Raw genomic sequence first — 21,696 nt, 5'->3', positions numbered from 1 at the left:
AGCCATGGATGTAGGTGGAGTGAGGTTTTCGAGAGAGAGGTAGAGTGAGCAGAGATAAAGTGAGCTGTTGGGCTACTTAAATGTTGGAGTGGAGGAAGTGCGGTGGAGTGTGAAAGTGGGAGGTTTTCGAGATTGAGTGATGAGAAATGGTGGTAGTTGTGTTGCAATTAAAGTCTTTGTTGAAACCCAGCAACTTGGAACTTGTGTGCTCAAACAGTGGAGTAGTTGATGGTCAAACAGTGGAGTATTTCAAAAATTAGAGTGACCAAAAAATCACATTTCAGCAAAGCCCAAGTATAGAAACATTCATATAAATGCAGATAGATGGATTCAGGCATAAGTTCAGACTTAAAAATACTGTGCCATGGATACATTTCTTAGAAAATAAGCATAGTCTTTATCATAGATTTTCCAACAACCCAAACATAGATAGTTCAGAAAATAAGCATAGTCTTTAACATGAGTACTCTCTTTAACATAGATTCAGGTAGCCACATTGCATCATCTTCATCACGGTTGGTGCATCTCCTGAACTGCATCCTTCACTGCAATCATAAAGTTCAGAAGAATACAAGATTCAAAGCAAGACTAAGAACAAGATTCAGGGCAATATTGAGCACAAGACAAGCAGATTCAGAAACACCACGATTTAGTCAGAAACTACCGCGTAGAACTAATCCCAATCCTGTCTTCCTTCTACTGCAGCCAGGATCTGGGTCCATCTCTTCCTTGTTGCTTGGAATCGATGGAAAGAAGCCCTGTCTCTGGCCCACCAGATGATTAGTTCATCTGTGATGTTGGTTCCTTCTGGGAACACCTCCTTGAACTGCTTCATGTCATTCTGGTTGCGTTCCGCCATAATCATGGCGGCAATCCTCTGGCGTCGCTCCTGTGCCTGTGCTCGACGGTTGGCCCTCCTTTCAGCCCTCCTTTCAGCCCTAGCAACCTTGTATTGTTCATCAACTACATCTCCTAACTATGGATCCATCAGTGGCGGCTAGGTTTTGGTCAAGGGGAATGAGGCGCAGGGATCCAGTGGTTTCTGGTGGCCTCTCTTATGTACACAGTGTGGTAGGCTTGGTGGGTTAGTTAGGTCCAACACGGAAGCCCACCATCAGGCCAACGGTACACCACAAATTTGATACAAGTACAGTGAGGTTCAGTCAGGTTCACCCAAATTCAGACATACTCATGCAGAAAAGTACAGACAGGTTCAAAACAAAGAGAAACAGGTTCTAAACTAATTCAAACAGGTTCAAAGAGAGAAGTTCTACCTTTTTATAGTGTCAGATACCACTGGCATAGAAATAACCCCTCAATCTGCTGCTTGCAAACCTCTTCCTTTTGTTACCAGCCAAAACCTCTGAAGTTGCAGCAACAGATCTTGGTGCACTGAATTCCTTGCCTCTCCCTCCACCTGTAGGCCTACCCCTTTTTGCAGCAGGAGCTGGTGCTGATGCAGCAGCAGCTGGTGCTCTTGCACTAGGGGCTGGTGCTCTTGGAGTTTGTATTGGAGCAGATGGAGCAGGTGCATAGACTGCCCTGTTTTCCTACATTAAAGGTCCAACTTAACTTAGATTAGACTATGTAAAAGGAAACATTGCTCTGATGCTTGATAATTACCTGATGTTTGTTTTCCTCATTTGCAGTTTAGGCCTAAGAGTCTTATTGCAACTTGTATACTTGTGTCCTTCCAACCCACAATTTCCACAGGTAATTGTTCTCATCCTACTGGTGTCTCTTGGGGCAGGAACTTCAAACTCTCCTTTCCTCCTTGCAGTCTGTTTTCTGCCTGCCTTTTCTTTGAACACAGGAGGTTCAATGTCTGGAGTGTTTGTGTGAGGCCAGAAATCTGGACCAGGAACAGGGTATATAATTTCTTTGTATGTCTCCAAATAAAGTGGCTTCTTGAAAAAGTCATTGACATAGTCCTCAGGATGCAGCTTTTGCTTTGTCGGTACAGATATGCCATGACTGCAAAGTACACCAGTCATGTTCCATCTCTTGCAGTCACATGTATACCCTTCCATGTCCACACAATACTGTTTTTCTTTGCTAGTAACTTGCCAAATTGTTGGACCTGCTCTGTCAGCCTGACAATACTTGGCATACTGCTTGTTCTCTTCTAAAATCTCTGAGTAGGTTGGTGTGATTGTCCACCTGCTAATTTGTAACTTCTCCCTAATTTGTTGTCTCTTGATCATTTGCTTGGTCCTAATCCCTTCAAACATTGTCCTTATTGGTTTGGCCCTAACATCTAGAATCATCTTGTTGAAGACTTCACTTAGATTGTTCACAACTAAATCTGTTTTGCAAGTATGATCCATAGCAAACCTAGCCCAAGTAGAGACCTCAATTTTTTTGAGCCATTTCCAAGCATCCTCAGACTGTGCTTTCAGCTCTGCCATGCCTAGTTCATGCCCATGTTTAGTGTAGGAGTAGCTAGCCTTGTCAATACACTTCTTTAGTTCCTGGCCTCTAAATCCAGCAGATTGAAAATTTGCATATATGTGCCTAAGGCAATACCTTTGAGGTGAATCAGGGAATACCTCATTTATTGCCTTAAGCAAGCCCTGCACATTCACAAATTATTAATACAATTGAAAAAAGTAATAACATAAATTGCTCAATGAAATTCTTCCCAACCTTTTGCCTGTCAGACATGATAGTGTATGTTCCAAATTTGTTGCCACTGCCAATGCAACATCTCAATTGAGTTAAAAACCAATCCCAACTTTCACCATCTTCCTTGTCAACCACACCAAAAGCTATAGGATAAATATTGTTGTTTCCATCCCATCCTGTGGCTGCAAGAATTTGTTGTCCGGTGGTTAACTTGACGAAGCATCCATCAAGACCTATAAATGGTCTGCAACCATTAAGGAAACATTCCTTTGAAGCTGCTAAACAATAGAACATATACTTGAATCTAGGAGTAGGTGCTAGGTTCTCTAGATCTTCAAATGTTGTTACTATACACCTGCTACCTGGGTTTGTGTCAAGAACTGCTTGAAGATAATCCCTGAGCCTCAAGTACTGCTGCTTGTGGTCACCTTGAACTACATCAACAGCCTTCCTCCTTGCCCTATATGCCACACTTCTTGATACATCCACTGAAAACTTAGTCTTGGTCTTCTTAATTAATGCATCCACAGGAGATCTAATGTCTTCTCTCAATGTTGCCTCCACTGACCTTGACATCCACTTAGTAGTAACCTTTGTGGCCTCTGCACATGCTCCACAAGTGTGCAACATATCACACTTCTTGATGCAGAATGTTTTTTCATGAGCTAACTTAGAGGCACATATATAAAAATCACATCCCTGGGTGGCTCTCTCTGAGAACCAAACAATAATCCTATCTGGGGCATTTCTGTGGTATTGAAAATTTCTCAAAGTCCTAATGTGAAAATCCCTAAGTGCATCTCTGAACTCATACACAGTGGTGAAGCACAAGCCCTTACAAAACTGTTCTACTGGTCCTTGAAGTTTGTGATCATACCATATCCTGTCTTTCAACTTCTTATTCCTTCTCTTCCTACCACTTGGTAGTTTATAGGATCCTTTAGGCTCATATTCTTCATCACTGATGCCATAGTCACCAGGGAAACATTTTTCAACTGCTTCAGGGAACCAATCTACTTTCTCCATTTTCTCAATCTCATGGTGGGATCTACTAGTTGGACCAGGTTTTCTCACTACCTTCAGTTTCTGTACCACTGATGTATCTTGTTTTGCAGCTTCATCTTCAGAGGAATACTCTGACTGAAAATCCACATTGTTCCCATCTGAACCTAAATTTGCAGCTTCATCACCAGAAACAAATTCAGACACATCAGTATCACCTTCAAAATGGTTAATGTCAGCCTCTCTCTGCACCATGCTTTTCTTCAGCTCTTCCTTTCTGTCCATGCTTATATCCACCACCTTAGTGCAACTTTGTTGAGTGTTAATGCAATGTTCAGCAAAATAACTATCTCTGTTCTCATCTGCATTACATTCCTCAAGAGCTCCCACTACTCTTATGTTCAAAAACTTTCCATTATGAGAGTGTGCCAACATCTGCTGCACATCATCTTCACAGCATATTTTATCTAAACCTTCTAATCCTTTCTCCTCATCAAATACATAGTACATATAATCATCAGCCACAAAGCCCTCACTCCCAATAAGAGAAAGCATTGTCAAATATGATATGTCTGACTGGTATAAATTTCGAACCACAGATTCTCTGGCATTGAAATGGAACCAAATTGACCACTTTGGGTCATCAATTCTGAAAATTATAAAATGAAATACCTTTATTAACTAAATATAGGATTACTGAACCTAAGTAGGCACAATATTGAGTTTCTGTCAAACTGCTTTTTTCAGTTTCTTACACAACAAAGTATGCACAATACTAACAATTTCCAAGATGACCATAACTGAATCTAACCATGCAAAAAACTAGCCTAAATTACCGATTCTCTGAATCTCTGAATCTCTGAATCTCACAACCATGCAAAAAACTAGGCCGTACCTGCCGCCGCCAGCAGAACGAGGAAGCTTCCGCCGACCTTGAGCTCCGCTTCTTGTCGTCGACGGTGGTCGCGCCAGCGCCGACCAATCCAACCTCTGTTGCGCGCCGCCAGCGGAAGGATTAGATTCGGACTGAGAAGGCTGCTGCACCGCGCTGCCGCCCGGAGGTATGCCTGAATCGCCGCCGGAGTTTGCATCCACAGCCGCCATGGCTGCCGACGGCTAGGGCTAGGAGCTCGGGGGAGAGTGAGAGAGCTGGTGGGGACGAGCGGCCCGGTCGGCCAGGTTATGACCTGGTCCCGACCAGGTGCGACCGACGAGCGGCTCTAACGGCCCCGCGCGCGCCGTTAGCCGTTAGGTGGGCCGCCAGCCTGGCACGTGGGCCACTCACGTCAGAATCGCGGTTAAAACGGTCTAAACCACCATTCAGTCAACCTGGTAGTTTTTAGTCACGTTTTTACGTTTTTTGGTAGTTTTCGGTCACTTTTAAAAAAGTGGTAGTTCTGTGGGACGTGAACCCCTAAAGTGGTAGTTATTAATAGACAAGTTCACGATCCATCGAATTCCCCCTTTCTTAGAAACAACATTACAAGTAGACACCAGCAAGTGAAACCTTTTCTTGAAACTGCACGTCCCAATCTGGTAAACGAGCTGGAGCCTTGTGTAACTCCAGCCAGCGGCAGAGCTACGTTGAGGCCAGGGGGGACACTGCCCCCCACCCTTGGGATATTCTTTGAAGAATTTTTTTCTGTAGCGGGAAACTAGAACCCGTATCCGAAGAAGTACAAAAGTGAAATAGCAATTCAGATGCCTATGGAACCGTCAAACGAAACCTCAAAACGAAACTACGATTCTTTAGTCCCTTGAGTTCGTTCCCCTTGATTAAGCTCATAAGAATTACGAAGGCTGAATAAAGCTTACCGGGCTCTGCATGTGAACTCAGCGCTGGCTCCTAGCAGCAGAGAACCGTCCTGGGCCATCCCGGCAACACAGGAAGAAGACCCCCATGACAATGGGCGAAACCACTGCCCGTGCCACCACAATGCCGAGTACAACGGCTTGCATGGTACGTGACTTTTGGAAGATCTCCATCCATGTGTTGTGTTCTGGGGACTATCCATGTATCTCACTCTAGCAGATTGATGTGCATTGGACCGCCAGAGCTGCGCTATACTATAGCACCCGCTACCAGCGATCGGGTGGCTCACAGGCCCCTCTCACGGGCAAGAAGGAGATGATACTGCGACATCATAGTGAAAGATCAAATTAAACCGACGACTACATTATCAAGGTATTGAGATGATGGTGGGCATGCCCCATGAGAAGCGATTGGACTATGAACTTATAATTTTCATTTTTAATGCTATTGTCCAGAAAACATTTTTCTTGCTTCTACTGAACACCCTGTAAAATCCCTCGGAAACAATATGTTCACGGCGCAATTCAGTTGCTTGGGTGATTGGGACAAAGTGATTGAGGGAGAGGACCACATGGACCTTCAAGGGTAACCCAGTTCTATTAGCTCCATAAGATGGTTTCACTAAGCCGACCTCGATTGGGTTATTCAGCTGATGATTGGCAATCCGTAACCCAATTCTATTAGGGTAACACAGGTACACCTCCTGAGAAGCACCCTAAGAAGAATGATACCAGTGCTGCTGCGAAGGCTGGGATTTTCTACATGATGCCGTGACTGGATTGCAGCTCTGCTATCCTCCTCATCCTCTGCTTTTCTGCTAAACAGCGTTCCGGAAGTTTAGTTCAGCATCAACGTGACCTTAGGTAGGGTGATCCATTATTGCCGCTTCTGTTCATCCTGGCCATTGCCCCACTTTACAGATTGATCGTCAAAGCCGCTAAATTGGATGTTTTCGATTATCTGCCAGCCCTGCGGCTTGCTGCTGCCGACGAAACCTCGTGTGGAAGCCAGTCACCGTCAGCCTTTTTTGTTTTTCTAGTAAAGGTACCATTTTCTTCTTTTTAGGAATAGGTCACCGTCACCTTTTTTCTGAGACACGACACCCTTTATTAATTGTAAAGGTTCATAGGAATTAATATAAATAATATTGAGCAAATCTAAGAGCCAAACATGACGCCTCGTAGAGAGAGAGAGGATACCGCTTTGGCGAGATTATGTGCATAAACATTAAAGTGGCGATTCGCATGGATAAATTAACGCCTCAGAACAAACTCCGTTGAAAGTTGATCTCGTAAGATTGTCGCATGCCGGCAGGGGGTGTCACGTGTCAGATGTGATATTGGCCACCACTTCCAAGCAGTCTGAAACAATACACAGCGAGTCGAGATGAAGATCCGTAGCCAAATCCATATATAGCTTGCTTGCACGCTTGAGCTTCCAGTGTCGCAGGATCGACGAGCCCCTCGAGGTCACCATCAGCTTTGAAAGGTCAAGCGCAAGAGCATGCAAAACCCTCGTCTCAAGCGAAGTCATCATGGTCGTCGGCGGCGGCGCCATGAACGTGTTCGCGGGGGGTGGCGGCGGCGCGGGGCCGGGGGCCGAGGCGCCGGCGAGGGACGACGTGGGGGCGCTGCTGGAGCTGACGCCGCACAAGATAGCGGTGTGCCACCTCGTGCAGGTCTTGGCGCCGCCGGCCCCCTTCCAGTCCGTCGCCCACCACAACCGCCTCGGCCTCTTCCTCTTCTCCCTCACCCGCGTACGTTCCTCTCGGTCCTACGCTCGTGCTCCCTTTCAGTCTCGTCCATGTTGGTCTAAATATTCTTGGAAAAAGCTATGTTCCCCTAATACTTGAATTTCCTTTGTGCAGGCAGCAGCAGTGGTGAATTCTCTTTTCACTACATGCTACAAGTACAACATGCAAGCAGAGAATGCAGCTGTTCTTTTATTACTTGCGGAAATACATAAAGTAAGACAAAACATTTTTGTTGAGACTGGAACCTAATAAGTATTGACTAGCAAATATGCCCGTGCGTTGCAACGGGAGACAAAAAATTATGGCTCACCAAATAAATATGACTCAATATCCTGATGTATGAGCATACTCTATTTTAACATAGTGGCTCACCATGTTGCCATTTATTTTATTTTTCTCACCCTAGCCGATGATGGTCGCGATGTCCACGTGATCACAATGCATTCCGTTGTAAATCACAAGGCTATGAAATTTCCAGTGCATGGGCCGGCCCATGAAATGGGTAGGGACATGCGTGAGAAAGGAAAGATAAATACTGTGAAAGCTGGGATTCGAACGCAACAGGAGCGATCAGCCAACCACTCTGCCGCTTATCGTTTCATGAATTATTCTCGTCGCGCAGCTATATGACAACGAAGGAGACGGTGATTTTTGGTCCGAAAAGTTGAATTATTTTCCCACTTATGGGTAGCATTGGTGGGTAATTTTTATCAACTTAGAGGGTAATTTTAATGACGGACGACCAGAAGCGATAGCCGCTTTATTAGTATTAGTAGGTAAAGAAATGTCATGCAGAGAGAACTAATATTTTCGCTCCCTCTCCCACAGAAGTCCGACAACGCAGTCCTTGGGCTCTCTTACGCGTTAGCCAGCCAATCGTTCTGCAAATCATTTAATTTGGATCTGCTTGAAGCTTCAGCCACACTTACTCTCGCTGAACTGTGGCTAGCTCTTGGATCAAGCCATGTAAAGAGGGCCCTAGGTCTTGTTTATCAAAGCCCTCCTATGATTCTCGTCCATGGCAGTCTTGAGTTGCGTGCTCGATCTCAGATAGTCTTAGCAAAATGTCATTTAACTGATCCAGAATTTTCAGGTATGAACCGGATGATGGTTTCCTATCCTGTGTTTCTTAGTTTACGCTTCGTTGTTTGATCGACCTTTCGTTATTATGACAGTTTTTGAAGATGCTCGTGCTGTTCTCAACCCACTAAATCAAGCGGCTGAAGACGTGCAGGTTTTAGAGGTGAGCTGATGGTTCCATCTGAAACATTCTTCCTGAACCATGAGAAATTACCGGGACTGAGTTCAAAATGCATGAAAAGGACCTAACATCTCCACACAAATGAAAATCTATTGTGATATGCAGTACCACGAGATGGCGGCAGAGGTGTATTATCTCAAGGCAATGACATATAACCACCTGGGCAAGGAAGGCAAGAGGGAGGAAGCCGCAGCTTGTTTCAAGGAGCACGTTACTGCCCTCGAGAACCTGTGCGACAAGGAGGATTCACTTGCTTACTGATGTTGCACAGTTAATTCATAGACTCCTTGGAAAGCTGTGATGGACAAGAAACAGAATGTAACTCCAGTTTCTGTTTGAAGTGCTCTGCTATTTTTGCTTTCTTTATGCTGTGTGCGATTGACAGCACCTCTAATAGATACGGGACACACTATATTTCCATGTTGAGGTACTGACCCAAACTGGTTTCGACTCGTCTCGTTTGCATGCAAGCGAATCTTATTCTCCGACATGCTTCTCGTCCTTACATTTGTGGAGTTCGCTGTTGTGCTACGAGATCATCCTCTCTCCTATGAGACCAACTAGGCAATCTTATTTTAGAATCTTAATTGACCTGCTGAGCCGATGAGGTGTTATTTCAGTGTTGTAATGGAGCTGCGAGCTAAAAGTACAGTGTACCCTTAATGCCAGCCATGGCCGCCATATGACAAACATTGTTAAGATATCTATAACCATGCCTCCCTCCCTCGTAATATTTTTCAGTGACATCATGAACAAACTCAACAATATAACCATCACTCAAAGCATTCTTTTCATGATCCTCATATATTTGTGTGTATACATGTGTCCCCATATATTTAAATATCATTAATTACCATGGTAAAAATCTCCAATGCGTAGGGTCTATCTAATATTTTAACAGTGGTTTCTAGTGTATAGGTAAATATACTCATAGATGTAAAAATTGTAAGATGATTGAATATTGTGTTGTATTGATCTGACCTAATATGGGGTATATATAGAATATATGAGGGGGTAGAGCAGGAGCGATTCTACTGGGGGGCTTTAACAGGCTCAAGCCCCCCTCCAGCACTGTAAAATTTGTTTCTACTACTAATTTTAAGGCCCAGCCCAGCTACTTGCAGGTCCAATCCAACACATATTTGCATGACCCGGGCAGCCCAGCCCGCCCTCCATTTTTTTCTAGATTCGCCACTGGGGTAGAGGCTTGGAATACAAGACAAGTAATACATGGTTTAAACCTATTCCATCTCTACTCCTTATCTCTATATTTAAACCCAACTTATATTCTAACATTTCCCCTCGGTCGTAACGGGAGTGAAGCGGATGATTACGACTGAATTTCAAGTCTTATGGCTTCCCGTCTTCTCCGCTGCGCTATCATCAACTGCGTCTCTGATGGGTCGGCACTTAGGGCGGTGACTGCGTCCCCTTCTGGTGCCTTCCTGCCTTCTCCTCTATTCCCTCCCGCAGTCACAGCAGGAGTGTCGTGGACGCAAGTGACGAGGCGGACACTGTTGACTGGAGTTGTTGCCGATGAGTTGCTGTAGACGTAGCCATTAATGTGGAGGTAGCCGATCATGGTGATGTAGCCGTGGTCGAGGTAGTCGTGGTCGATGGTGTGGTCGTCGTGGATGATGAAGCCGCACAGAGCCGGAGTCGCAAAAAAAATGCACTATGACGGAGCTGCATACGTGGACGATGCACCTTGTTGATGTCAGAGGGTGTCGTCGGCGATGAGTCCACCGATTTTGCCAAGACCGGAGGAAGCCCATCGAGCACACATCGGTTTTGCCAGAACCATGTGGCCGTGTAGGGTCGTCACTGTAGTGACGCGTGTCGATGCAGTCGTGCCGTCGTCGATGACGCGGTCGATGCCGTCGTCTTGACGCGGTCATTGTCGTCGTCGAGGTCACGTCTTGCAGAAAAGTCTGTCAGAGGATGCTAGGTGTCATCTTATGGACGAGGCGACAGCGACGGTGTGTTGATGAAGATGTTGGTGAAGACCACGTTGATGAAGACTTTGGTGATGAAGTGTCGACGATAGTGTCACAGTGGCGTGTCGACGATGATGCGTCACTTGAAGGCGTCCCTCCATGGCGACGAAGTGTCGACGCCCTGTCATGCCGAAGAAGCATGTTGGCTCATAGCCGGGCGTCGTAGAGCTCAACGGAGTGGCACATGGTCGATGCAGAGGCGTCGGCGTAGTCGTTGATGTCGGTGCAGTCAACTTGGTGCCGCGGCGCGGGTCGGTGTAGATCACTCGAGATAGATCGCTGGGTGTAGGCGCGGGTCGGCGGCTGGTGCGTCGCTCAATCGCGTGGCCTGTGCGGGACTGCGGGCGGTGAACCCGTCGGGGTGCCGCTCCCGTCTCGCCGGTCGAAGTAGATGTGCACATACGCGACAGGAGGAGGCAAGGGTCGGAGTCCATGTATTGCTGCATGCATCTCCTCGCATAGCTGGATGGACCTTTGAAGATGGAGGCTGCTGGTGGCTGTTGGAGGAGTCGGTGGCCGCTCTTCTGGATCGCGCTTGCGCGATTCCTGCCGCGCGTGCTTGGAGTTGTGTGCCTGGAGTCGAGGGAGCCGCCCAAAGCCACGAGACGTGTAGCTCGATGCCGCAAGTGATCGCCGCCGTACGTCGATAGGTGTTGTAGGATTGACCGCCGGTAGAAGCACCAATTTTTGCTGGAATTTGAGGGCAGCAGGATTTATTTAGTGGCTAACTGGATCGATCTAGCGAATCAACCTGTGGTTGAGTTGGTTAGGTGGACAGTGGTATCCCCAACCCACCAGGGTTCAAATCCTGATACTCGCATTATTTCTAAATTTATTTCAGGATTTCCGGCGATACGCTTTCAGTGGGAGGAGACGTTTCCGTCGACGACGAGGCGCCTACGGTGACTTCGTAAATCTCAAGATGATATGCCGTTGTAGGATGATTGAATATTGTGTTGTATTGATCTCACCTAATATGGGGTATATATAGAATACATGAGAGGATAGAGGCTTGAAGTACAAGACAAGTAATACATGGTTTAAACCTATTCCATCTCTACTCCTTATCTCTATATTTAAACCCAACTTATATTCTAACAATAGAAACTTCTAGAGTATGAATTGAACATTGGTATCACAACTTTTGTTTAGTGATAAGTTGACAACATGTGTATGTTTTATTTGGAATTTAAATACATCACTTATAATAATCACTGAGTAACATAAAAAAACAATGTGAATTTTATTTTCATGTGTACATACAATTTGATTATTCATATGACATATACAAGTGTTGTTCCTAGTCTCTCACAACCAAGTTAAACTCACCTCATAACTAGATTGGTTTGTTTTATACTTCTAAATTTTTTTGAATTGATGGTGTTGGTCGGGGAATAAAGCCGATGGTATAAAATATTTCAAGCTCAAATGATTGAAAGAAAATGTGAGTTCGCCATCAAACCTCACACTTTCAGGTAGTATGAAAAATTAACCTTCTCATTTATATTTAGCATATCTTTTGGTGGCAATAAATTAATCATGTTAACACTTTCAGTACCAAACTTGGAACTTGTGAAGATTTTCCTATGCATCAAACACATCACATCATTTATATGGCATTAACACTGTATATTTTGTACAAAAGAGAAGGATCGATGGTCATATCTTAGGGAAATTAATGGCATATTTTCCAACACAAATTATCATAGTGCAATTAATGCTATAATTTTCTAGAGGTGATATATCTTTTGTACGCGTACAATGAACTAATTCCTTATGATAGATCTTATAATTATTTGCAACATTAAATGTCCGGTACGCTCAGATGCATATAAATATGGTGGTACAGGAATTGGAAAACCAACAATTCCAGGTTTTAACAATGAAAGGAACACAAGCCATTAGTGTGACTCTTCTCATGTCATTTCTTGTTCTAGCGACCAGAGGAAAAGATGTGAGATATAGAAGGCAAGAGGAAGACAGTTCCCAGATTCTCACTTATCAAGGAGTTAATAAAACCATTTAGGTATGACTAATTAACCTTATCATGTATATTTAGCACATATTTTGGTGACTAACAAGCAAAGGAAACCTCAAAATAGATGGAAGACGGGGACGTCTATGACTGCATCGATGTGTATAAGCAACCGGCTTTTAACCACCCATTGCTGAAAGACCATAAAACCCAGGTAAATTAATTTCATAAAAATATGATATGCATCCATGAATTGCTCACTATATTGTCAGTTCATAATTAAGTCCACAAATGTTGCTTCCGTGTGTTCTACTCCCTTCTTGTTTCAGTAATCTTTCTGGATATGCCTTTTCACATTAGAAAATTTGGACTATTGAAAGTGAATTGAAGTAACAACCTTTTGACATAGTATAAGCTATGTCAATGATGAATAAAACTACAGCATGTTTTGTATGTATTGTCTGATCCATTTATAATATTTTGTAACATGGTGGTTTACTTTATTTTCAAACAGATGAAACCAAGTTCTTTCCCTGTTTGGATGGATACCCAAACATTTCCTTCGGATTCTTTTTCACAAGTGCAACCATCTATCATCAAGTGCCCAACGGGAACAATTCCAATACTGTGTAGTAATGGAAGTAGCACCATAGCAACCCACAATATTGATGGGCTCAAAAACGATATGCAGTGGGAGGTGAGTTTTTGTATAAGTTACAAAATGAATTTGTTATCATAGTTTGATGGGATTTTTTGATAGGGTTGATTATGCCAATTGGCGTATAATTGTTGCATTTATGATGCATATCAAATGTACAATGTTGGATTAAAGATGTACCATAGACACTATAAATAATCTAATTAAATTTGAAGAAAGTACTCTAAGAAAAAAAGTCATATTTGGATGGTAGCAGTTAATTTTCCATCGAGGGTCACAATAAGAATGGTTTAGATTCATCAAGTTATTATGGAAAATGAGTTTTTTTTGGCAATTTTATAGTGAATGAAGGGCCTCGTACTCTACAACATTTGAGTAGTTAGGAATGATTTTTGTGCCTTCGGATTGTTATCTCTACTAAATAAGTTATGTATCAACATTATTTCAGTTGTACATGAAGGAATTCAAATTTCATTACCAAGATTTAGTAACACTCTCTTGGAGAGTTTCATATATACTAGTCCCAAATTCTTAGTTTTTAGCATTAAGTTGTTTTCATTGATTGTTAGTCTTTCCTTCCCAAAATGTGAATGGCCACACATCTTAAGATTGAAGTTGTATCGACAACGTGGCAATATGAAACGAAAGTGATAACATTTAAAATGCATTTGAATATGAATAATATAATATGATTTATGTGTCACATAAGCTAGAACTTCTTAGCTTAATTAGTGGTCCAATTAAAAATTCTAATGGGATTGGCGCCTTACATCTTTTATAACGTGAATAACATGTGATATCCTATCAGGTTTATCTATACATAGTATTCATTCATCACATTTGCGGACGTTACTTTGATTTCTTGCAGAGGGCGGGACTCAGATACGTTGGTGATTTATTTGGGGCGCGTGCTCTAATAAATGTTTGGGAGCCAAAGGTAAAAAAGGTAGCCAGGATTCTAGCTCACTTTGGATAAATATTGAAAATGGAGGAGGGCAACACACAGATCGGATGGGCGCTGGTCTTCGGGTATCTCCAACATTGAGTGGTGATGCTTTTGTTAGATTTCATGTTGCTTGGGTACGTAATGCATACTATTATTTGGATACATACAGGCTATTATTGGCTATATATTTGCATGATAAGGAATTAATAATGTATGTTGATATTTTGCTTTTGTTTTTGGCCTTGGAACAAACTTCACAGTACGATGGGTATTCAAAGAAGTCATGCGTTGACTTCAGCTGTCCTGGATATGTTCAAGTCCACCACAACGTTGGTCCTGGATCAAGAATACAACCATCCTCTGTCTATGGTGGAGTACAGAAAGTAGTAGACATTCAAATATTCAAGGTGTTATGTCATTCTTAAAATCTGCGATTTCTCAAGCACCTTGTACAGATTAACTAATTATTAGTTTATTTATTGGCATATAATGAACTAATTAATATTGAATTATATTATTTTAGGAGCCGACATCAGGCCATTGGTGGGTGAGTGTCAATAAAATGCCAATTGGATATTGGCCGGGCGGATTATTCAAATTCATTAGATACAAGGGTGGTTTTGCGTTCTGGGGCGGGCAGGTTGAGGGGCCGACTGCCGCATCAAACTCTCCGGAGATGGGTAGCGGGCATTTTGCTTTGGAAGGATTCGGAAAAGCGGCGTTCATGGAAGGCATCGAGATTGCCGATAATAAGGGCTGGTTTGTGACCCCGGATAAATCCCGAGTGAAGCATGGGTCGAGCGATCGGTCCAAATACACCGCCGATGGATTTGAAGTTAGAAAGGATTTAGGTATGCTTTTCTTCTATGGTGGACCAGGGTCCAAGAGGGCCTGATGATAATAATCTATGTATGGGCTCGACAAAGTTAATAAAACAGACACCATGCAAAGTGGTCTTGCGGCATTATGTACGTCCGTATATCATCGACTTCCGTTCGTGCTGATTTTTGTTTCTTGTTTCTTTTGCCGTGAGGGAGTGCAAATGCAACGCCACGGTAGACGATACAAGTTGAAGCCATGCGCGCGCGTGTATATCCGTCGTCGGTGGTTTGGTCATTAGATTAAAATCGAACGGTCATCCTTCTTTCTTCTTAACAGATCTGTACTTGTGGCGGACTAAAAAGAAACGGAGGGAGTAATAATAACAAATGACAAACTCGGTCAACTCATTACTCGTTGGTAGTAGCTATGGTGACACGATGAGAATGAGACCACCGAAAGACCGGGGCGCGCCTATATCCATCGTCGGCGTCGGTGGTTTGGTTCTACCGGAGCCGCGACTCGTCCTTGTGGCGGGAGACGAGCTTGGCGGTGTCACGCCACCGGGACACCTCGCGCTCCTTGTCCCGCAGCTTCCTCTGCGCGCGCTGCAGCTCCGTCTCCAGCTCCGCGATCCGCTGCTCGTGCCGCAACTGCAGGAGCTCGTGCAGCCTCCGCTCCAGCACCCGCGCCGGCACGCCGCCGTGGCACGGCTTGCTCTCTTCGACCTCCTCGTCAGTATCTCCCTCCTCCTCCTCCTCCTCCTCCTCGTTGTCTTCGTGTTCCTTGCAATCTCTTGCCGCGTCACCGAGGACACCGTCTATGTGGACGCAAGCAAGGGAGCCGCTCTCCGATGAGATGTCGCTCTTCGCCTCGGACTGCAAAATCAATGGGAATTCAGTTCAGCACAGCGTCAAATTGGCGCAGAGCGAGCACGCCGGCGGCAGTGGCGGCATGAGTGCACGGTACCTCGAGCTGGTGATCTCGCCGCGGTCTCACGCATTCCTCCTCCCCGTCGCCCTCGTCGGAGTCGAGCTGCAGGCGCGTCAGTTCCGCCTCGAGCTCCGCTTCCATCTGATCCATCGCAGCGACAGCATCTCCAACGCCGGCATCGCCGCACGCCGAGGCGGCATCGCGTGAACCACGGAACAACGAGGCGTCCTCGCCGCCGGCGTCAGCAAAGACGATGCGCTCCTTCACGACGCTGGCACCGTCGTCGACATGGCCGCCGTCAGACAAGTCGGAGCGGCTGCTGCCACGCGCCTCCGCCCTGACGTCCATCACCAGCCGCTCCTTCTGGGCGCGCAGCTCCGCCATCCTGCTCAGCTCCGCCGCGCCCCTGGACAGCAGCAGCACCAGGCCCGCGCCCAGCCCGAGGCTCGCCGCCGACACCTCCGGCGCCGCCTTCAACCCTGCTAGAAAATGAACCACGCCACGCCGTTGGCCGTCACCATCAACGCCGATCACAAACTCAGTGAATTCGCGGTAATCACTCACGTACCCTGCAGGGAACTCCGAGGCGACTCGCGAACCTCTGCTTCTTGCTTGCTCGCCACGACCACCTTAGGCGCGGCCACCTCCTCCTGTACGGCGTCCTCCTCGGCGGCCGCTCCGGCGCCGCTGGAGCAGTAGCGGGGGATGCGCATGCGGCAGCCGAACCCGCCGCTGCCCCTGCCGAAAATGCGCGCCAGCAAGGACCGTGGTGAGCGGCACTCGCGCCGGATCCTGCTGGCGCAGGCAGCATTGGTGAGGAGGGCGCCGACGGTGGCCGGCGAGGAAGGCGGGGAGGTCGAGAGACGCGGGGGCAGCGGCAGCGGTTGCGCCGTGCTCGTCTGCATTGCCATTAGCGACCGAGACTCGGAATGGCGCGGCAATGTCGAGGGGATTCGAGGAATGTTGGAGGATTTCATGGGGTTGATGGAGGCGCGCGTATTTATAGGGAGGCGGAAATGGTGGGCAGTGTGGGGTTTAAATGGGCGTTAAACCTTCCATGTCCTTTGACCAACCAACCTTCATTTTCCCCTTGATTTAAGAAACGCTGTCCATTTCAGGCGACTGAGGATAGAGGGGAGTATACTACTAGTACTTCCTTCGTTCCTAAATGTAAGTTTTTATAAAGATCTCAATACAAACTACATATGAATATATGTAGACATAATTTAAAGTGTAAATTCACTTATTTTATTTTGTATGTAGTCACTTATTGAAATCTCTAAAAGGCTTATATTTAGAAACGGAGGAAGTAACGTTTTTCCAAATCTTTTCAATAATTGTCAGTTGCTTCAATTTTTGAATCCTTGTCTTTAAAATAGTAGTCTTTTGAGTTCGAAGTCTGTCACCTCCATGACAAATTCATGCAGTTCAGTTTGTAAGAGCATCTTCAACAGACGTGCAACGAGCGGCGCGCTAAAACAGTTTTTTGCGCGCGGCAAGGCACTGGCTCCAACAGCGATTGCAAAATATTGCGCGCGCCCCCTTCAACAGACGCTGCAAAAAAATACGCGCACGAGCAACCAGAACACAAACTAGTTCAACCAAATAGATAATTCATCATCAACGATACAAATAGCAAAGTTCAACCACACAGCACAAACTAGTCGATACAAATACTCCCTTCGTTCAGAAATACTTGTCGTAGAAATAGATGTATCTAGACATTTTTTAGTTCTAGATACATCCATTTCTTCGACAAGTAATTCGGAACAGAGGAAGTAGCAAAGTTCAACCAACATCACAAACTAGAAACTACCAAGACTATTCGGAGTCGTCGTCCTTCTTCTCCTCGTTTGTGTCGTCCGACGTATCAAGAAACGCGTCTTCCCACTGCTCATCGTTGCTAGAGAAGAATGTCGCCTGACCCAGATCGCACTGCGATATCGCCAGTGCCTTCTGACGACGCCTGTCCGCCCGTTCCGCGCGCCGCCTTGTCCCCCTCTCCGTCCAGAAGGCGTTCTCGTTGGGGGCGTTCTCTGGGTGGCGCTGGCGTCGCTCCGCCATGGCTCGCTCGTCCGCCTCAGCCATTAGGAGGCGGCGCTGCTGCCGACAGTGTTCCTGACGATCGGCGCCAGTTACTAGCCGTGGCGGAGGGGCGAGGTCATGCACCTGCTCAGGCGTCGAGACGTCCTGAAAGTTCATCTGTGCCCGAGGCCTCGAGAGGCGCCACGCCGCCGCGTCGTACGCGCGGGCGGCCTCGTGGGGGGTGTCGAAGGTGCCGAGGCCGAGGCCGCGGTAGCCCGAAGCTCCCCGACGGTGCGGCGGCACGGTGGCATGTCGGCGGCGAGGCGAGAAAGCGGCAGAGAAAGCGAGGAGAGAGTGGGAAAGGGCGCGTGGCGATGTGGATAGCGACTTAACGGTGCGTGACGGGCGCTGCATTTTATAGACGCATCGGAAGCGGCGCGTCAAATCTAGCGCGCGACCGTCCACTTTTCCCCGCACGCGCGCAATCGTTTTCCGCGCGCCTGATTTCCCCACCTCCGATGAAGCGCACGAAATCGTCCCGCGCGCTAAAATCTAATTTTACCGCGCACGCGTTTTTTGCCGTCACTGTTGGAGATGCTCTAAGGGTTGAGAGTTGATACATGTACTGAAAAAGTTGACTTGTTTAAAAAAAAATCAGGCAACCCATATATTAAGACGTCTACTGAATTTATACGCCTGAAAGCAGAATTTTTGCCGAATGGAGGTGCTTCTCGTGTCCAATTTTATTCGAACGAAATCAATAAAAAACCATGGCGAAGCAAGTTGACTGAAGCGGAATATCACGATAGATTGTATCTCAGGTTCTGTAACGTGCACGTAATAGGTGGCCTACAAATTAGAATTGTGTCACATTTGGCTAGTCGCCAATCTGGTTGAGTAGGCCTTGTTTAAGACTTTGAGGATTATTTTAATTCACACATGAATAAGTTGCTAGCCGGGTAAATCGAGACTCCATTTTCTAGAAACCGAATGGCCCATCAAAAAAGAATTTAAACCAGACAATGACACGCTACCTTCTAGCATCTGAAGGGAGTACTTCCGATATGTTGTCGCACAATGTTATGAATCTCCGGCCGACTACGAGCGTATCGAACTACTTTTCTTCCCCAAACATAAAGAAAAGATCCCAGCCGTTTAGGTCATCCCCTTCTGCTGGCGCCACCATCAATTCGTCTCGTCTTCTGTGGCCTAAAAGCCATGAGGCATGGTGGATACTTGCCAGCAGGAAGGCTCATGCTTTGTTTTTAAATATTTTTATAAGTCCGTTTAGGGTTTTTGTCCTGCTCAAGAAATGGAGTCGGCAGCGATCCCCTGAATATGGAATAAGGTTCTTCCCGCCTAGCCCCCCTTCCGGCGGTGCATCTAGCGTCATCGGAGGGCATGTAGAGGTGTGTCTTCGGCAAATCTCATGGAATTCGGTTGGCGCTTGTCTTCGGTGGGTCTGCATGCGTCCAGTTTTCGTTTGTCTACGTTCATGTGTCTATATGTTGGATCCTTATGATTTACGTTTTTCTTTAACGGTGGCGGTTGTTGTTCTGGTGCGATGGTTCTTTCGGCTCTTAGCACAACAACTTCAGGACTGTCTACTACAACAAAGTTTGCATGGCTTCGATGAGGAATGGACGATGACGGCGGTGCGCCTTCGGCTCGCCCCAGTATTTATAGTAATCGCTAGTTGGTCTACGGGCATGGATGTAATTTTATTACTTCTCGTGTAGTTGTACTGCCATAATGTTCGCTGAATACAGTAGATCGAAAGAGAAAAGGCAAGCACCAACCGACAATGATACCCACCGCTGCGGTTCAAAACCATTTGGCACCGGTTCATGTACAGATTGAAGGGCTTCTAACTGTACCGAGAGGCGTAGTGGATGTCTAGATAAGAAGAACAAAAATTGTAAAATCTAGACTTTCAAGTGTGTTGAATTTAGGCAGCTGGGCATCTGGATAAGAATAACAAAAAATTGTAAAATCTTAACTGCAGATGTACAAGAGGCCACTCACGCTGATTGTGAGCCAGGCGCCACTCACGCCGATGGTGAGCCAGGCAGTTCATGCCTTGGTAGAGTTAAATGTTTGATTGAAGGTTAAGCGCGAGTACACGTGAGTAAGTCGCAGGCGGTTTCCTCCACTAACCCTAGGTGCTAGAACAAACTCTTCTCTCCATGCTTCACCGTTGAGTTGGAGGATTCGCCTCCCCTCTGGCGGCCGGTGGTGGGAAGGCGAACCCTGGTGCCTCCGCTCCGGTTAGTAGTTTAGGTTAGTTTTTTTAGTCTTCACAGGCGCGATGCTTGGCTTTTTTTTTTTAGAAAAGAGGGAAGACCCCCGGCCTCTGCATCCGGGAGATGCATACGGCCATTTTATTGATTATTCTCGAGGACCTTACAAAGTATTACAACAATAAGTCTGAATCCACCATCTTGGCAACACATGCCACTACTCCTACCCAAAATGATGAAGGGGTGCTAGCTGGGCCACTACCCAAACCACTCACCTAAGCCTAACATCAAAAGCCAAAAACCGAAACATATTCGGAATCCCCAGCCGAGCCACATACCGGGTCTGGGGCACAATCCGGTCAGACGCACTCGTGTGTCGTCGCCACCATCTTCCGCAGGTCCGTCTTCAGATCATATTGAGGCTTCTACCTTGTCTGGCCACTCAGCCATCGGTGTCACCATGACGCCAGACAGCAACCTCCTCCTGCGCGAGTCCATCTCCGCGCATCGGGCGGCGAACCTCCACAGCGCCATGCCGCCGATCCTCGCCGCCATCAATGAGTGAGATGAAGTACCGCTCCACCACGACATGTACATTAGTGCTAAGCGGAACAGCTCACAACCGCAAGTCATCGGACGAAGGCGAAGATCCATGGAGAAGGCCAAAAGGGGCATAGCCAAAGCGGTGGTCAGGGATTGGACCGAGACCACGGCAGCCGCCACTGAGAAGAACAGGCTACCTCACACCGTCACCACGCCACCAGCAGCTCCACCCCACACGAGCAATCCCCGGAAGACGCCTTCAAGAAGGAGCACGGCACCGGATGCCGCCATCGACCATGCAAGGGGAGGGCAGGTCTTCACCTGTGCTCAAGGGAAAGGTGGGAGGGGAGAACCACACCAAAGCCTCCAGGAAGGACCACGGCGCCGAAGACGTCGCCTTTGGTGAGGCCGCCGCGCCGGCCAGGGGTTTCCCCCGGAATCACGCCCAACCACCAGATCCGTCCGTCCAGACCCCCAAGACGGCGACCGAAGCCACCAGGGGCTGGAGCAGGGCGCAGATCGGAGCAGATCACGGGCGGGAACGGAGCTTCTCTAGGAGCGCAGGACGACCCATGCGGGGGCGCCGCCTCGCCAACGCCCGCCACCCCCCCCCCCCCGGCCGACCGCACGGCCAGGGAGGCAGCCCGCCGGCATAGCCCGCCGCACCGGCCACGCCGGACACCTCCCATCGGAGCCGCCGCCCCGGACGCCGTGGCCCTCTGCGAAGGCGAAGCCACCAGATCCCCGCCGCCACCTTCATAGGTGTCGCGCGGCCGGGCCGACGAGCACCTCAGGCGGCGGCGGAGGGAGGGGAGAGGGAGGGGGAGGCGCGACGCTTGGCTGATGGTGATACTTCTTCTTCAAGTTTGTCCTTCGGGCTTTGATTCTTCTCAAGTTCGTTCATCTGGACATAGTCGACAAAGCTTCGGCGTAGATTCATGTCGTCTCCTTAGGGTGGTGAGGATAGGGTTCCTTGTCATGTGACGAGATTTGATGTGAAGTATTTCAGATCTACGCGAGGGTTCAAAGACAACTACTGCGGCTTCAGGATGTCGGTCCCTAGAGGCATGTGACCGAACACTTCCTAGCTCTCATCGACAAGGTCA

The 21,696-nt window shown here is 47.0% G+C and overlaps 2 protein-coding genes and 1 pseudogene across 2 annotated transcripts; 2 read left to right on the top strand and 1 right to left on the bottom strand.

The window, feature by feature from the left end:
• The first annotated feature begins 6,974 nt into the window (after nt 1-6,974).
• LOC123129760 (anaphase-promoting complex subunit 5-like) lies at nt 6,975-8,715 on the top strand. The gene is made up of 5 exons (XM_044549796.1): nt 6,975-7,196; nt 7,308-7,406; nt 8,022-8,286; nt 8,369-8,436; nt 8,560-8,715. Exons 1-5 carry the CDS (start codon nt 6,975-6,977, stop codon nt 8,713-8,715), a joined length of 810 nt encoding a protein of 269 aa, XP_044405731.1.
• Nucleotides 8,716-12,333: 3,618 nt separating this feature from the next.
• On the top strand, nt 12,334-14,925 carry LOC123131493 (uncharacterized; annotated as a pseudogene).
• Nucleotides 14,926-15,120: 195 nt separating this feature from the next.
• Nucleotides 15,121-16,738, bottom strand: LOC123131186 (protein POLAR LOCALIZATION DURING ASYMMETRIC DIVISION AND REDISTRIBUTION-like). Its single transcript, XM_044550920.1, has 3 exons — nt 16,351-16,738; nt 15,819-16,261; nt 15,121-15,727 (listed from the first exon to the last, which is right to left on the bottom strand). Exons 1-3 carry the CDS (start codon nt 16,691-16,693, stop codon nt 15,356-15,358), a joined length of 1,158 nt encoding a protein of 385 aa, XP_044406855.1. The 5' UTR covers nt 16,694-16,738; the 3' UTR covers nt 15,121-15,355.
• Nucleotides 16,739-21,696: the final 4,958 nt, after the last annotated feature.

This window comes from Triticum aestivum, chromosome 6A, assembly GCF_018294505.1.
Source record: "Triticum aestivum cultivar Chinese Spring chromosome 6A, IWGSC CS RefSeq v2.1, whole genome shotgun sequence".
Classification (NCBI taxonomy): Eukaryota; Viridiplantae; Streptophyta; class Magnoliopsida; order Poales; family Poaceae; genus Triticum; species Triticum aestivum.
This window is presented reverse-complemented; position numbering and strand designations above follow the sequence as displayed.